At 36.5% G+C, this 19,082-nt stretch overlaps 1 protein-coding gene across 2 annotated transcripts in view; it reads left to right on the top strand.

Moving 5' to 3' along the window:
• Positions 1–19,082, top strand: part of cdc42se2 (CDC42 small effector 2) — a 41,343-nt gene that overhangs the window by 13,316 nt on the left and 8,945 nt on the right. Inside the window, exons 1-2 of one of the 2 annotated variants that reach the window (XM_048171124.1) lie at positions 4,572–4,744; positions 12,528–12,801. In XM_048171124.1, the coding sequence (XP_048027081.1) occupies positions 12,748–12,801 (54 nt within the window). In that variant the 5' untranslated portion in view covers positions 4,572–4,744; positions 12,528–12,747. Of the gene's footprint in view, positions 1–4,571; positions 4,745–12,527; positions 12,802–19,082 lie in introns of those variants that run through there. The other variant, XM_048171119.1, reaches the window with a different exon arrangement.

Here is a 19,082-nt window from a genome sequence, read left to right on the forward strand (position 1 = left end):
TTGGTAACGGCAGTCAGCAGCACGCACGGTAAAGTATATATCTATGTTTGTGCTGCTGTTGTGAAGCGTTTCATATTATCATTTTTTGCACACTGAAAGATTATTAATAGCCTATTTTGTTCTGTCGTATCTATAGCTTGTTGCCCCATTAAAAATCTGCACAATACATATTTTTTTCATTTCGTAATACAAATAGTAATTTTAAACTTTTGGATTTTATAAAATTACTGTGCAAAGTTTTCTTTTCAAGAATTAGGCCAGCATAATTTTTGCTGCTGAATTATATACTCACCTAGTTTTTATTTATTTATTTATTGGTCAGCTTATGATTATATATTTTTAATCATTTTGTTGTTTTTCTCTATAATGAAGTAGTGTGTTTAGTGCATTCTGGATTGTCAAAGAGTGACCATTAGTTGCACAAATACAGATGTATAGATACAGGCCCCCACTAATAAATTAATTCAACAAAGGTAACCTCTTTTGCTACATATTTTTAATGGTTTAAATGTATGTTTGACCACTTATGAACTATCATTTAGCCTACTATATGTTGTGTCTGTGACTAATGTGCCCTACAATCACCAATAAATAAATTACTTTTAAAGCACAAAATTGTTTACAAGAGAACAAGTTTCTTCATTGATCTAATCACTTAAATTTTGGTCTCAGAAAGCACCAGATTTATGCATTTAAATTTAAAACGTACAAAAATTTCCCTAGAGGAACCGAGGGACCGATGTCCACTCACCACAGGAAACACTGTACTATATTGCCAAAAGTATTTGGACACCCCTCCAAATAATTGAATTCAGGCGTTCCAATCAATTCCATGGCCACAGGTGTATAAAATCAAGCACCTAGGCATGCAGACTGCTTCTACAAACATTTGTGAAAGAATGGGTCGCTCTCAGGAGCTCAGTGAATTCAAGCATGGTACCGTGATAGGTTGCCACCTGTGCAATAAGTCCATTCGTGAAATTCCTCACTACTAAATATTCCACGGTCAACTGTTAGTGGTATCATAACAAAGTGGAAGCAATTGGGAACAACAGCAACTCAGCCACGAAGTGGTAGACCACGTAAAATCACAGAGCGGGGTCAGCGCATGCTGAGGTGCACAGTGCGCAGAAGTCGCCAACTTTCTGCAGAGTCAATAGTTACAGACCTTCAAACTTTGTGTCGCCTTCAGATTAGCTCAAGAACAGTGCGTCGAGAGCTTCATGGAATGGGTTTCCATGGCCGAGCAGCTGCATCCAAGCCTTACATCACCAAGTGCAATGCAAAGCGTCAGATGCAGTGGTGTAAAGCATGCCACCACTGGGCTCTAGAGCAGGTCCATAAAGACATGGATGAGTGAGTTTGGTGTGGAGGAACTTGACTGGCCTGCAAGTCCTGACCTCAACCCGGCAGAACACCTTTGGGATGAATTAGAGCGGAGACTGTGAGCCAGGCCTTCTCGCCAACATCACTGCCTGACCTCACAAATGCGCTTCTAGAAGAATGTCAAAAATTCCCATAAACCTCCTAAACCTTGTGGAAAGCCTTCCTAAGAGTTGAAGCTGTTATAGCTGCAAAGGGTGGGCCAACTCCATATTAAACCCTACGGATTAAGAATGGGATATCATTAAAGTTCATGTCCCAAAACTTTTGGCAATATAATGTATAAAGGGGGATTACCACTGTGGGTGATGTATGTCCAGGGTTGTTATGTGTAAATAAGAGAGATATACAAAAAGTGTAGAGCTGTGGGTCCCCAGGACTGAAGTTGAAAACCACTGATGGACTCATCTGAAACCTTCAGTTCAGAACAATCGCGCTCCTCAACATAGAAACCATGATCTTATTAGTGCTGGCTGAAAGGGTGACCTTATAACATGACTGAAAATTACATCTTTATCCAGTAAATTGGAATCCCAGGAATCCCAGAATGCTTGAACAAAGTTGCACTACTGTTTCCAGCTAATTCACCCACTAAATAAATGCAACAAAGCAGTGCCTGCTTAATATGGTGTACAAATCAATTTGACAAGGTCCTATAAATTCTGAAGCAATGGACTACAGCCACTTCATCACATCCAATAATTGATCATCAGATACTTTAAGGAAATGTAATTTTTGTCAACCAGATTCACAAGCAAGATCAGGCAAATGGCCTTTAAAAGGCTGCACAGTTTCCTCTATTTTTATATCGAGTGACAAAAGAAGTATGTCCGACTTCACCGGACTCATAAAAGAGTTCTGAAGTGTGAATTTGTGCCATTTGTGAATGGCAGTGAAGTGACGTAACTGATGCTGGTAGGTCACGTGATAATGACAACATGGCGAATGGAGTACGTCCGTATTACATTCATACTACACACACTCATACTAATAGAATATACTTTTTTAGAGGTTGTGAAGTTTTTTTACTAGAAAGCTATAGGCAGGTGAAATTGATCAAGGTTGGTGCTAAAGTCTGCAGGAAAGTGGATATCGAGGGCAGAGTTGCTTTACCCTTGTCTTGAAGGTTCAAGATGATACCACAGAATGAGCCAGAATTAAGTACAATACATTTCCAAGTCTGTTGAGGTCATTCCATCAACCAAAGAGATTCCTGTAAAATGCCTTGGGATGTGGACAACCTATGGTTTAGGACAAGTGTGTCCAATCCTGCTCCTGGACTATCGCCACTATCTTGCAGAGTTTACCTCCAGCCATAATCAAACACACCTGAACCAGATAATCAAGGTCTTTAGGACCCCTAGAAACCTAAGGGCAGGTGTTTTGATGCAGGAAGAGCTAAACTCTGCTGTACGCTGGCCCTCCAGGAGCAGGTTTGGACACCCCCTAGTTTAGGGTCAACCTGTTTCCAACAATAAGAAAACCAGATAGGAGGGACAGGAGAGCCATTACCCAAGATACGCAAGGTGGAAGGACAGAGGACAAGATGTAGAGCTAAAATCCCAGATCCTGGACAAAGTGGGACATTCCCAAGAAGAAGATAATGTTGGCCAGCCTCAGGATGCAGGAGACCTTCTGTATCTGCTTGTTTGTCTTGCTGCATAGACAAACCATCTGTGACATCATTCAGCATCTGAATTAATCTGACCTTGATTGGAAAGTTACTTTTATATACTCTTACTATGTATATGCCCTGTACTTGAAACTACAGCTGGATTGTTTTTTGTTGTTTATATTATCCAGAATATAAATGGGCCAAGATGTTGAAGTCATATTTTCTTGCCAGTTTTACAGTCAGGTGGATTTATTGATTCAAAGTCCCTGGGAAAGAGCTGAGTAAAAGTTGAACAAATAATCAGAGCCTCTTCTCTTATTGAGTAAGAGCAGGGAGTGAAAGAACAGGGCAGCTTTTTTTCTCGGGCAAATAAGAAGAAATGATGCCTGAATGGAGTGAAAGTAAAGAAAAGAGGAAAAAGAGACTGCTCAGTCCGCATTTGGCAGCATTGGCAAAAAGGGCTTTAGCCTGTGCAGATGGCCAGTGTGTTTTTGTGGGCCTGTATAATCAACACTGTACTGCCATAGTTTCCCTCCCGTGCACCTGACTATGCCCATGTGTTAGAACATACATACACTGTCTAACAATACACTGTCATATAAATATTTAACAGAAATTGTGTCCAACTATGTCCACAAACTGTCCTAGAATAGAAATTAATTCACAAATGTGACTATAATTTATCATGCAGGGTAAACATACTGTCACACAGCAAAATTTCATAGGCTATATAGTTATTTCAAAAGGAATCCACGTGATCAGGAGTTTGCATGAGGATGAGAAAGTTCGGCATGCAGGTTTGGTCACCGGCAATTTGTTGCATTGACTAATAGAAAACTGCTTTGCTTTAAAATGACTTCTGTGTGAGCGATCATGGTTCATCCATCAATACGCTATTGACAACAGGCAATTTGTCCTTTTTTGTTTGTGAAATTTCGCTAATGTGACCACAGCTGATGTGTTCACAACTGTAACCTGTGTGTATGTAGACCTCCCCACACAACACACATGCACACCGCTATTACTAACTAGTGGCTTCCGTGGCAAGTCCAAGGATGGAGGAATTAAAAAGCAGCGCTCAACAAGCGAAGCAATTGTCCCATGTAGTGCTTTGTTTAATGAGCTTGGTAAAGGCCAGCTGGGTTTTCCCTTACTGAAAAAAAAAACCATTTATATTTCCACTTCTCTAATCAGCCATTTAAACATGCTGAGTTGCATTTGCTCATGTTATATCCATCTCATGTTCCGTTCAATATTCCAACACTGGTGCTTATGAGTCTAAACTGTTGTTTGGAATGTAATTCTAGGAGTCATAATTCTCTTATGTGATACAGGGAACAGGATTATGGATTGTTGGGGTTTTTGTCACTAGTTTTCTTGTAAGCCAGTACATTCTGAATGTTTCTCCACCCTGGCATTGCTTACGTAAGCTGCGTTTAGTGGGAGGATGGTGCTTACATAAAAGCCTCCACGACAGTGGGACGGTTGGGATGTGGGATGACGGTCGGGGGCGGAGCTTATACCTTAGGAGCGTGCACGAGCCCTGGCCGGGGGGGGGTAGAGTCAGTGATGCAGTGAATGAATGCCTCTTGCCCGCTGATCCGTAACTGAGTGAGGGACAAAGGCCTCCTGGAGAGCGGAGCGCAGTCGGGAGCTCACAGCTCCTTAGCCTTACTTACACCAGAGGGGGGATATATACGCAACTCGCCTCTCCTCTCAGTTCATCAATGGAGCGAGCTGAGGATGGTGAGTAAACTCTTTTTTTAAAGATTCTGATTCATTTGTTTCCATGGGAATTGTTGCAGTTGTGATTTAAACGACCAGTTCATGAGGTCACTTGTGTCAGACAGAATTATGTGGCTTAGTAAAATCAGTCTAATGAGACTGGCGTTCGTTCTGTGTGAGGTGTTGCTGATCTTGATGATGATGGTGCTCTGATATATTTGCCTGAGTTAATAAATGCATTCACTTGGTTTCTTACAAACAGGGGAAAGTGGTACGACCTAAACGTTATATGACCTGATGTGATTAATTTTAAGTTTAGAGTTGGTGAGATTTTTTTTTAGAAGTGTTTTTGAAAGAAGTCTAAGAGTGTATTTATGCAATTAAAAATACAGTAAAAATTTAATAAAAATTTATTATTGAAAACGGTTGTGTTGCTCTTATATTATTGTGGATAACAATACATTTTTGTTATATTCTTTGAATAGAAAGTTCATGAGAACAGCATTTTTTTTTTTTTGGAATAAAAATATTTTTTAACATTATAAATGTCGTTGCTGTCACTTTTGAGGCATCCTTGCTGAATTTTGAATGGTGGTGTATACTGATATAGTTATTTTGCTGGAAATTCAATAAAAATGGTTCATATATCAGTCCCAATATTTGAAAAATCCAGTGAATGAAAGTTACATCATCTTATTGCTGCATCTTCTCTTTAATTTTAAATGTCACTGCTGCAAATTGCTCAACCAATGATAAATCTACTGTAGCATCAGCGCAAAAACAGATTAGCATTACGTAACACTTGACTTGTGAACAAAAGATTAATATAATTTTGACTCTAAATTCTGATGGAATTAACTTTCAAAGCTGGTGTGAAATAGTTGTGTAAATAGTTATCCTGTCCACTGATAGCTGTTGGATATATTTACTGCGGTATGGTATGGTATGGTGGTATAATGGTATGGAATGGTATGGTATGGCGGATGACACATTTCTGTCATTGTGTGGTATACACCCTGGGAACAGGACTTGAGTTTATTGTGAAGGCCCTTCCTCTGACCCCTCACACAGAGGGCTTTCTTGCGCCGACAGTCTCTTTTAATGAGCCTGCCTCTCTTTGTGGCTCACCACTAATGGAGAGTTTTCTGTGTGCATCCCATTCTGTCGTCCTGCCCGGGAAAATGGAATTTTCCCTGGAAACTTCAACCTTTCTTAGAGGAGGAAATGGAAATTCATTTGCTGTAGTTTCATGTATTGTTTTCTCAATAATAATGTGAACCCTCCTTTATATGGTAGAGTTCATGTTTGTTAGCTGATTGGTTCAGCTCAAAGAGTCTATTTTTCTGCAGAAAGACCTAATCGGAATTGGAGTTGTGTTTGTTTTAGTCTGTCTTTTTGCTTGGAGGTAATCTGTTCCGAAAAGATTGACTAAATTAACTTTTCACTTCCGCAAATATACGTTTAAAATTTAATCTTCTTCCATGAAAACATTTCTAATGTGTCTGTAAAGTTGATTTAGTTTAAGCACAGCATGTGGTGGATATAGTTCAGTTTGAAATGATTTCACATCCTGTCAACTTTTTAGATCTTTTCTTGATTAATCCAAGATGAATAGAGAGTGCGGAGAAACCAGACACTGTCACATCAATAGAGGAATCAAAGTGTATTGAAATACACAGATAATTTTAGCAACGGAAGATGCTACACAGAGACCAGCTCTGTTCCAAGGTTCATTTCCATACACATTTGGCTCATATATTCGAGCACTAAGTGTTCTCAGCACAGGATGTGCCAGCATGTGTCCACCACCTTGCCTACAATCACATGAATCGCACACTTTCAATCAAAAGTATAAAGCATGCATTACCAGCATTTTGGTGTTCTATCCAAATAATTCATTTGGCAGACACTTTTGCTATGCCTAAAGTTACATTAATATGGCAATAATATTTTCCTCAGTTATTTTGCTTTATTTCCAGATTAAATCAAATGCTTGTTCTTACATACTAGAGCACTCTCCAAAAACGGTGCTTTCAATCTCTTGACAAACTAAAATATATAAATGACATTTGTATATATTCGAAATAAAATATATACATTGTATTTAAAGCAGAACTAAGTAACTTTTTTTACCTTCATAAATAGCTTTCTAAGTCTTTACGATGGTTAATTGACTTGTAGTGGTGTGTTTGAGGCGTGCACTAACCCCCTCTGGCACGTTTACGCCAGAATACAGCACTTGCAAGTTGAGCTGCACCGACCCGATACAATCTCGCCTCATGTTCACGTTCACGCGAGAGTGACAAAATGCTTTACGGTAATTCAAAAACAATGTATATATTATGACTTTATAAGACAATTTCGAAAATTACCCACCCCCATCGAGTGTACTGTATTTGCAAATTACCCACCTCCTCTTTCTTGTACTGTATTTGCAAAACTACTGCGCTGGTGAGTGTTGTAGTCATTGTAGTCCAGAGCTGCGCTTGGAGTATTTACGACAGTGTGATTCACTGAAGAAAACTGTAGGGGGAGCTTCGCAAATCTTTCTGAAATTATGCTTCCAACTACAGCTCGAGAGCTGTCGTTCCAACCACACAAGTTTGCGATGTAGTTTGCAAATGTTCATTTGAACTATGGTTTCGAGAAACACCAAATCGTTGAACTATGTAAGTAACGACAGAACTTGCGATGTTAGTTGGCTAACGATGCTTTTGGGAAACGCACCCCTGTTTAGTTTCTGCCACAGTTTTCACTTTCACAGGTTTTGCCTGAGTTCTTGTTCATTGTTTGTTACTATGGTTTCTGATTAGTGCACACCTGCTCCCTGTTTCGTTACTTATCATTCCCAGTGTATTTAAGCCCTGAGTTTGCTCAGTTCAGTGTTCTGCATCATCAGTGTTAAAGTGTGTAGTTTGTCACAGTAGGCTGTAATAAATAGTTCACGAGAACAAGGAATCTCTGAGACAGACTTTAATAAAAAACTCACAGGGATACACAGGAGAAAGAAACACAACCAACTTAGTATTGACGATGACCGACATTGAACTGAACCAAACAGGAAGTATTTATACATGAGGGTAATTGAGGGAACTAATGAGCTGATTAATAGATGACAGCTAAACATAATGACTAATCAGACAAATTGGGAAAACTAGGTTAAGACAGGTAAACTAAGAACAAAGGAAACGAGACTGTCCTCCAAAAAAAACAACCCTATAGGCTGTTTTTGAAGCACCTTATTACGACCTATATTTACATTTTAAAGTCATGCGCCCTGTAGCTGGCATAAAAATAATGACAGTGTCGTGTTACGTCTGTCGTATTGAAATGACGTATGACTGTCGTTACCAATCAAAATGCGTGTTCATTTAAATGCAATGTGTGGACTTTTTACACCATTTGTCCTATTTCCATTTAGCGAAAATCATTTTTTTATTAACGACCCCTAAACTTACCCTTAGTGACTTATAGTGCATATACACTTTATGAGCACATGCCTTCCCTGGGATCAAACCCACGATCGCATGATCACATGATCACATGATTGCATATTGTTATATATCACAATGCTCTGCCAATTGAGCTACGCGAAACCCGGGAAAAGGGAACAATGTATTAAAATGAAAGTGTCCTGTTGTCGATAGGGGTACTTTAGCAAACACTCATATAGGTCGTATTTCATGAATTAAAATTAAAGTGTAATATAAAGTATTTCAGGAAAGTGACAAACGACCTATATATTGAACACAAGGGGTATTGGTTGGAGAACATGTTGCAAAAAAGTGTCTTTATTGTTCATTCTGTATCACACATCTCATCTTTGTGGATTACTACTGCACGCAATACATGACAATTAATAATCTGATCACAGAAGATAAAATATTACATCGCTGAGTAATAATGAATTAAATGAATCTCTATCTATGTGAATGTACAAATTTGTGCATAAAATCTGTCTAGGAGCATTTTCATGCAGAAATCTGTGCATATACTGTAAGTATGGATAATTCATGCAATTATTAGTGAATGATATTATGATATAATACTCAGAAACTAATATTATAATACAAATAGTCCCTCTGTGAATTCTGATTGGATGAGCCATATTCAGTTGCGTTATAAAACAGATGATATGCACATCTTGAATTCTAAATTAATGTAGTATCAATAACAATGTGGTATCGATTGGTGAACATTTATTATTCACTTCACGTTATATACCTTAATAACAAATTCTTCCTCATGTTGTTGAGGGGTATAGCATATTTTTGAATTACACCAAGTGTCTCACTCTAACATTTAAAGTAACTTAAAACTACTTATGTGTAAAACAAGCCACTTGTAAATTTGTAGGTGTCCCCTGCACTTACTTGTGCTTTAAACTCAAGTAACTATGCTCTTGCTCATGAAGAGATTGTTAATAGTGCAGAAGAGTTTAAGGAACGTAGCCTGTTTAAATTCCACCCAGGCGGCTTCTGAGTGCTGTGAGGCGGATTAATGACCAGAGACGTGGACTCTGGACACTAATGACTCCAACACACCACCAAGTAGAATTTACAACCCTACGTGGCCGTCTTTCCTTCAGGTGTGGCTGTTCAACAGTCAGTGGCATGTTAGAATTGACAGCATCCTTATTCTACCATAAAGACTCAGAGGGCAGGTAAACGTTTACATGTTATTTATTCCATAATGTATAAACAGATGGTAGTGACAGACGGTACAACTAAACATGGTGCAACGTTTCATGCTTAGTTGTACTGAAGTTCTTTGGCGTAGGCCCCATCCTTCGTCCGAATCCTGGGGATGCAGATTTGGCTGATCCTGCCTGAAGGTGAAGGCAGGGGCGGAGGGATGGAGGGGAACGTCAGCTTCATCTACTGCGAACGTGAAACAGAGAATTCAGTGCTCATTTATACCAGGTGTCAAGCAGTGATTGGCCAGACTTATTACGAAGCATGACGTGACATTAAGTCTTCCTGGTAGAACTTGCTCTGGCGCTATATCATCAAGAACAAGCCACTTACAGTTCCACAAGGCACTCTTTCCTTAATTTTCCAGAAGGTGTAAAGCTACTTATTTAATTTAAAAAGTTTTGAAATCATTATTTGCTCAACCTCATGTTGTTTTCTTCAGTCTTCAGCCATTAAACCTTTACAGTAGCCTCAAAAAGTATCTGGATTTGTTTTTACGTGATTGCCTTAATATAAGAGGTGTTTATTTGAAAGAATGATAGATTATTGCACATCTTTTAAGCAAAGCAGTTCACGAAAGGAAGTTTGTTAGATTATAAATGACAAAAGATGTAGTGAAGACAAAGTATTTGGACACTTTGTTGTTGTCAGACATTACTGTAAACCGAACAGTGAAATTAAGTGAAATGAGTTCGTTTCACTCAAATAATAATGAAAGTTCATTGTACTTAATAGAAAAAAGTAGTTTGAACTCAAAATTTGATTGAAGTAAGCTGAACTTAATATGATTGAGTTGCAGCAGATTTCTAATTCTCAGCATGTTTTGCGACAGACTATTTAAGGAAAATAAATGTTAAAATGAAGTATTATTTTGTGTGCTTTTGCACAAGATTAAGTTAGTGTTTAGTGTTGCGTTATGTTCGGATTTACATGTTATGTTAATTTTTTGGGGTTACCATTGTAGTGAAGGATAGGGGTTGAGGATAGGTGGCAAAAATTTTAAGACCACATATAGCTACTGTATTTTGTTTGATTATATGCATGCTATATAATGACAGTCTCTTTAACAGTTATAATAGCAAAGCGAAGGGATGCCAGTGACTTGATTGTTAATGAGAGACACCTGTGCACCGCACTGGCCTTGCTCTGCTTCCACGGCTCTCGGCCCCGCCCCTACTTGTCACAACAATTTTAAGTTCTAAGTTGGTTTACTTAAATATTTTGAGTATTCTGAACCTATTGAGTTTTGCAGTGGTCCTGTTGTCATCATTGCTTTGTACAATGTTAATTTTTGCTTAGTCTTATGTAACTTTATTACTTTGAGTTTGATCAAACCATTTAAGTTGCTATACAGTTGTTAAGACTTAGTTAGATTTGTTACATGAATTCAAACTGAATGAGTGGAATAAAATCTTTAAGTTGAGTTTACTCTAATGATTGACTAAACCAACACTAAAATATAAGTGAATTTAACTTAATGTATATGAGTTTACAGTACTCATATTTATTGGTTTTAAACAGTAAATGGTTTAGGCAGTCGGTTTCCTCAAATGGTTTGAGTTACCATAACTTATTGGGTTTTACAGTGTAGTGAATGTTCCCAAGTACCCCTGAGATTTTAAATGATGTATTAAATATTAGGGCTGCATGATATATCGCATGAGATTGTCACGCGCATTTCGGTTCCCTGATTACTGCTAAATCGCCATCACTTGCTTTCAAATGGAGCGGCATTTAATAGACAGAGCCGTAGTTCACTGATAAGCCACGCAATATCGCGTTCATTATCGAAGGCGATTCATCTGCAATATGAACGCGATATTGCGGTGCTTATCAGTGATCTACGGCTCTGTCTATTAAATGCCGCTCCATTTGAAAGCAGGTGATGGCGATTTAGCGGTAATCAGGGAACCGGCTTTACTGACGAAATGCATGTGACAATCTCATGCGATATATCATGCAGCCCTATTAAATATTATATTATAAATTAAATAATTCAATAATTTAATGACAAATTTGCATGTTCACGCTTCTCTAATGTTGTTTAATGTTCACATGACGTGTAAGTACACAGATAAAACAACTAATCTGGTTTTAGCAAGGGTTTTAATTTCATTGTTTTTATTTTAAAATTATATATGGGCTGCATGACTTGGCAAAAAAATTATATTGTGATTATTTTGTCATATATTGCCATTGCGATTTTGAACATTCCATATAAAAATGTGTCATATTGCAACTGCTGAGTCATTGAAACAAAGACTATACTTTAATTTAAAGGATGTTCACACGTGTGTTCACTCTTTACAAGAACAAGTTACAGTACCAATATTTATGACAAATATTATTCACTTTCAAACATTCAGAATGCTGGTAAAATGCTGTAAAGTTCTGTCCACAAAAATGTTGGCAATTATGCAAATGTGAATGTAAATGAACTGAACCAGAGATCCAGTTATAGGCCTCAATATACTCACATTTATTTACGTACTGTAGCACTTTATACAACATTGCTGTAAAGCAGCAGCTTTAAATGCCACTTTCAATTAGAATGAGAACTTTCTACCAAAGAGCGGCTCTCCAGTGTGTTTTACTCTGAACTCGAGGGACTGAACAGAAAAAATGAACCGGAGAAGATTTCCACGTCAAAGAAGGCAGAGCCACAGAGCCACACCTATCTAGTATTATGTTATTGCCACAGACCAATAGTAGTTTGAAGGTGTTTACCTGCCAGAACAAACTTTTCTGGAACATTCGCATTGTCAACTCCATAAACAAACTCCATATGAACTTCCTTTTGACCTGATTTTGTTTGAAATGATGTCACACCAATTCATTCTTCGTTTTTGTGTATATCAGGGAGTTTATTCTGAACCAGCCACTCTGAAAACATGCTATTATAAGCTGCACATGTGAAAAAGAACACAGTGAAAAACAGACTATATACTTCAATTCAATCACAGCCTTTGATTTGATAATCATGATCTGATATATTGTTTTATTTCGATTAATTGTGCAGCCCCATTTGTTTATTTTAATGTTATTAACATAACCAAATGGGAGCTTGAAGCCCTGGTGTAAATGATCTGACAGATTCTTGTGTCCTGCAGGTCTGAGCATTTGCTAAGTGGACAGATCCGTAATCAAGCTCCTTGTCTGGATCTCTGCCAGCGCTCTCTTCCTGCTCCCCTGTCCCTGGATCCTGACCTCAGGCTGAATAATTCCGGCATCACCCCAGATTGGATCTTTGAAACGTGGGACCCTGTCCAGATCCCCCAGAGCCCCTCCGGGCCCACGGGCATAGCGGCACTTTAGGACTGTCTGCTAGTCATGAGTGAATTCTGGTTGTGCTTCAACTGCTGTATCGCCGAGCAGCCGCAGCCGGTAAGAGGAACAATGAACATTCAGGCTCCAAACCACAAAAACCAGGAAGAAATCATTTTGATTTCACCTGCTCGTCCCAGTTCCTGTTTCCCTGCCGAGTTCAGAGTTACCCATTTCTACATTTCTCTTTGTTTTTTGTATTATCCGTTAAGTCCACTTAAAATGTTGGTCAAGGTTTTTTTTTCTGGCATAAAACATTCATAATATTGTTTTTTCGTGACCATTTTCAGTCCCAATTTATAGGTTTCTTTAACTAGTGTGCACTTACATGATAAAATTAAGCTTTTGATACCACTGTCTGCATACATGTTGTTCTGCCAGATTTGCAGCTATTGAGGTTGTGATACGGGTAGGGTTAGCCAGAGGATTTAGGTTGGGGTACAATTACATGCAGTTATTTAGGAAAGCACAACGAAACAACATGTATGTAAACAATATAAAGTATATTGATCAAATGTTCTGTGTAAATACTCAAAGAAAGTGGGTCCCTATTTTCCTTTCTCTCTGGACAAAATTCATTTTAAATATGCTAAAAATACATTACCGGTCAAAAGTTTGGAATAATTTCGATTTTTTTTTATGTTTTTGAAAGAAGCCCCTTCTGCTCACCAAGGCTGCATTTATTTGATCAAAAATACAGTAAAAATAGTAATGTTATGAAATATTATTACAATTTAAAAGAACTGTTTTCTATGTGAATCTAATAAATGTAATTTATTCCTGTGTTCAAAGCTGAATTTTCATCATCATTACTCCATTCTTCAGTGTCACTCTCAAGGATCAAAACTTTTAAACTGTAATGATATTTCACAATATTACTATTTCTACTGTATTTTTGATCAAATAAATGAAAAATATTTTTTTCAAATTAAAAAATATATTGAGTTTAAATCTTTAGAAAATATATTTACAATCTTAAAATACATTTTCAGTAAATGAAAAACATATTTTTAAAATATATTTTGGACAATATATTTAGATTTTAGAAAATATTTTTAAAAAATGGCCAAAAATGTACAAGTAAATATGAGTAACTCTCTTTCTCTCTCTTTATATTTATTACAGTAATTAATTAATTAATTAATTAATTTTGCTTAATGGGTGTAATTGGCCAACATTTGTTTATGGTTATAGTTTCAGCTCCTGCTGGCAGAGTTCTTTTTAGAGCTGTTTTGTTTCAGTAGACATTATGAGTTGACAGGGAAGGAAATTTTGCATTTTGGACATGATATGATATTCTTTAAGAGTAAGAAGTCTCCAATCGAACTCTGCGGGACTCCTGTGTTCAAGAGCATCATTGTAAAAGCACATATTTTAGCACATACATCAGATGTATGCTCATCTATAAAGCGTTATGAGTAGGGCTGCACGATATATCAAAATTATCGAAATATCGCAAATGTATATATCACAATATGCACGTTGCAATGGCTTGCGATAATTGCATGATTTTAATACTAAATTACAAAACTTCCACATTTTTACTGTTACATGCATGTGACATACTTAATTTTTTTAAATGCAATAAGCCAAGTACTCACGCGCACAACAAGCCGCCTCTCGGACAGTGCGTGATCCCGATTTCAGATTTCTTCAGCTTATACCAGATACACACAAAATTATGTCAAAATGCCCATCCTGGTGAGTATTCATGTAAACACAGTCAGTTATGTCTGAAGTGAAGTAAATATAACAATATATTGGATCTGATCAGCTCTTAAAGTGACAGCAGCCTAATAAACCTGCTGCTGTCTGTGTGCTTAATGTTAATCAAACAACAAAAGACAAAGAGAAAATCCCTCATTGCTCTTGACTGAACAACTTTTGTAGCTTTAATAAGAATCAGTGTATATTTAATTCATACAGTGAAAACTAAGCAGTGATTTACTTTTTACATTTGATTATTCAATTTCTGTTGATAATTTAAATAAACCCATTGTTGGCCTACCTGAAACCCTAAACCCCCTGGTTTACACTGACGTTAAAATGACACTTACTTTTTATGTAAACACTGCTGTTCACTGCAAAAAGAATGTGAAACACGTAAGTTGGTTATTTCATTTTCAGTTTTTAAATTTATTTAAAGCTGCAGTCCGCGATTTTTGGCCCTCTAGCGGTTAATAAACAGAACTGCACGCGTCTTGCGGAGGAACTTTGTAGCCGGAGCTGCTTTTCTCCATGTATGTCTATGGCGAGTCACGCAGTTACTGTGATACTCTGCGGCGAGTCCTACCAGTCCGGTCTAAAATAGTCTGAATATAAACACTTATTATAAGTGTAACATAATGATTCCGGATAAGACAAAAACATGGTTTGGAAAATGGATTCATGTTGTATATTCTCATTATATAATTTTAATACAAAAAAAGTTGCGGACTGTAGCTATAAATATAATTAACATGTATTTTACACACTTAAAGCATTATCATATCACATGTCAAATATTGCATTATTTAAGGAGTAATCACATTTCTTCAATATCTTGCAGCCCTAATTGTGTGTGTGTGTGTGTGTGTGTGTGTGTGTGTGTGTGTGTGTGTGTGTGTGTGTGTGTGTGTGTGTGTGTGTTTGATGAGTCTCTTATCCTTGTCTTGAGTCTCAGCTCTATGTGGATGTGAATGTTTTTGCCCCAACCATTTTTAATCATCACACATCTGTTGAGACATCAGCTGTCACAACACAGTAATGTCAGAATTTGTCTCTGCTCAGTTAATAAAGCAGACAAGATGTATAACAACAAAAATACTTTAGCCCCAACAGGCGTACTATGACATCACAAACCATAGAAGGATTTATGATAAGCTCAGAGCCACTCTTTGATGAAATAGCTGGTGTTAAAGAATGTGTGGATGTTGTTATTCAAAGGTGTTTATATTGTTGCATGTCAATGAATAAAGGCTGACCAGCATGAAATGTAGTAAGGAGGGTAGTTTCAGTAAATGAAGGTCAATAAGTATCTACTGAAGAAAATGTAACCATCTAAGCAGTATTTTTTGTTTGGTGACATTTTCTCTAAACTCATAAACAGTCAATATGTTGAACTGAGTTTGGTTTGACTGAAGTTCGGTATTGGGACAAGCTGAGAGATTTGCCGCCTTTGGCCTTTTAAGCACACAAGGAATTTCTGAGACTTGTTATTGCAGGCGCTTGTGAAGTTCGACTGACCGGTTACTGAAATTTGTGCCCATATTTTCTACTGCATTTTAAAACTGATATATTACTGTTTCCCTATTAGCTACATCCTGCAGTTTCCCTGCATACGTCACCAGAGAGAAGTCTGACGTTTTCATAGGAAGATACTTATAATTTTTTTGTTAAACATTACAAGGGCAAAACATTTTAAAAAATGGAACAAATGCATGGATGAATTCTTCACCATAAAATCCATAATCGTGCATTTAGAAAATAAATAGGATCTATTTTCATTTCATGCAAACTTTAAAAAATTGAGTTGAATCTATAACTTAATTTAACCAATTTCAACTTCATTTTTTATGATGTTATTTTGAGTTAAAGTAATTGTTACCATGACTTATTGATCATTTTTAGTATATGTATATATATATATATATATATATATATATATATATATATATATATATACTTTAATTATTTTATTGTATTATTTGCTAATAATGAATTTTGTTATTGAATTTTGCTCATATTATGAATATTACTCATATTATTATCATATTATGAATAGTAATTTTATTTTTCACATGCAACCTCAGGTAACTCTATAATTCTGTATTAGTAAGCTCAAAAACAAATAATTAGCATAAAACAGCATAATTAGGCCTAAACCAACCCATAAAACACAAACAGATCTAGTAATATCACTGCAGAGAAGAAATACCTGACAAGAATGGTAGGAACATCAAACTTAAAGGTGCCTTAGAATTAAAAATTGAATTTGCATAGTTAAATAACATTGAAAATTGAATTGCATAGTTAAATAACAAGAGTTCAGTACATGGAAATGACATACAGTGAGTCTCAAACCCCATTGTTTCCTCCTTCTTATATAAATCTCATTTGTTTAAAAGACCTCCGAAAAACAGGCGAATCTCAACAATACTCACATAATTCGATGAACACTTTGTAAAGATCCATTTTGAGGGTTATATTAGCTGTGTAAACTTTGTTTATGCAATGACAGAGTCGAGAGCTCGGGAAGGGGCGGAGAGCGTGAGCAATTAAAGGGGCCGCAGCCTGAATCGGCGCATTTCTAATTATGCCCCAAAATAGGCAGTTAAAAAAATTTATTAAAAAAAATCTATGGGGTATTTTGAGCTGAAACTTCACAGACACATTCAGGGGACACCTTAGACTTATATTACATCTTGTAAAAAAACGTTCGATGGCACCTTTAAACCACACTTAAAAATGCATGAATGTCATTGTAGTAAATAAAATATCAAAGCAAATGGCATTTATATAAAAATAGTACAAATAAATACACTTTTCAAGCAACGAGAAATACATACACACAAAATATGTTTTCTAGATTTGAGATAAAACGGCACTACAATGGTATAGTACATAGACGTATGGTTATGCCCAAAACAGGGCATACACTTATCTGTCCTGTGATTAAAAAAACACTTTGATATATTATCTAATGCAATGACAGTGATGCATTTTTAAGTTTGACTCAATTGTCCAAATACTTGTTTGGGCCACTCTAGGTGTTTTACTTTAATAGAATTCTTCTCAGTATTGCTTTACACAAATTAATAACAATTTTAGTGCAAAAGTTTTCATCTGAACTTAAGGGTGGCTAATCTTAAATCAGTGTGTAATTTAAGAAGATGGGTGCTTATTAGGTCACATTTTCCCCAGAGCAAAGAGTGTGTCCTAATTATGAGCTGTCATCTGTCCTGTGATGAGCACTGAAACCTTCATACACGACGAAGATAGATGATCTATATCAGTGCCTGATTATACAACAGCAACAGCATCATACAGACGCCACACCAAACAACTCGCAATTAACTTTGAGGTTTTTATTTGATATCTATTTTTTATCTACTCTTAATGAATAGTTTATGCACTATGCACTAGTTTGGGGTCTGTAAGATTTTTAAATCTTTTTGATATATATATATATATATATATATATATATATATATATATATATATATATATATATATATATATATATATATATATATATATATGGAATATAGTAGGCTACATGAGACATATGAACAGTCTTTATAGATTTAGCTTTATTGGTACAGGTTTAATATGTTGCATAAAAAGATTATTGTGTGTTACACCAACGCTATCTCACGACCAATTCATACGTATTTTACGAGGTGGCTAATTTTTAAGACCTCACTGGTACAAATTCATATGATTTGTCTAAATCCCTGTGTTAGGTAGATTTAGGGATGGGGTTAAGGGTAGGTCATTAGTATGAATTCATACGAATTTGGCAACTCGTGAAAAAAAAAAAAGATTAGCCACCTTGTAAAATACATACGAATTGCCGTGAGATCAGGTTGTTTACACAGAAAAATAGTATACAGGTTTGGTATAACATGTATGAGTGTTTGACAGAATAGTCTCAGAATTTACATTTTTGGTTTCCTTTTAATTAACTGTTCATTTTAATATTTAGCTTGAGATAGTACCACAAAAACGTGGCAACTATGTTGATGTGGACCAGTATTTTCTACAACTGAAGCTCTACAGGTTTCATCAATGCAGAAGCCGTGGGCTGTGAAATGCCGCTGTCATAGCAACTGCAGTATGTCGTGTCTGACCTGATACTGAGTAACTGAAGGCTAAAGGTTTCTGTCAGAGTCTGGCACATTAAGAGCAATGATTGACTTTTAATCTGTTTAACAAATGAGCCAAAGCCAAGCAAGGATTTCCCCTTAACTTTGCATTGACTAAGAGGTGTTGTCATGTACATGTATATGTACTGTATTTGTAACCTATTTGAATCCATTCAAACATTTATCAATAATGCTGTTGTTCAATATGCAGTAAACTGCACAGTATTCAGTCTTTATGATTTTTGTAACTTTCTCTGCCTAAGTAACACATGGTGGATTTATGAAGCGAGGAGGCTGGGTTTGAGCTTTTTAGTCCAAACTCATTTTCTATTCCCATTTTCTTCACAATTTACGCATTAAACCTGTTTATGATTTTTGAGCATATTCCTGAAAATGATCTGCGTAAACTAAAACCTTGGTACTGATGGCGTACTGGTTTCTATTGAAAGTATCTACCTATATGATCTACCTATGAGTCAATTAAAAGTCACTGAG

This window comes from Megalobrama amblycephala, linkage group LG2, assembly GCF_018812025.1.
Source record: "Megalobrama amblycephala isolate DHTTF-2021 linkage group LG2, ASM1881202v1, whole genome shotgun sequence".
In the NCBI taxonomy this organism is placed as follows: domain Eukaryota; kingdom Metazoa; phylum Chordata; class Actinopteri; order Cypriniformes; family Xenocyprididae; genus Megalobrama; species Megalobrama amblycephala.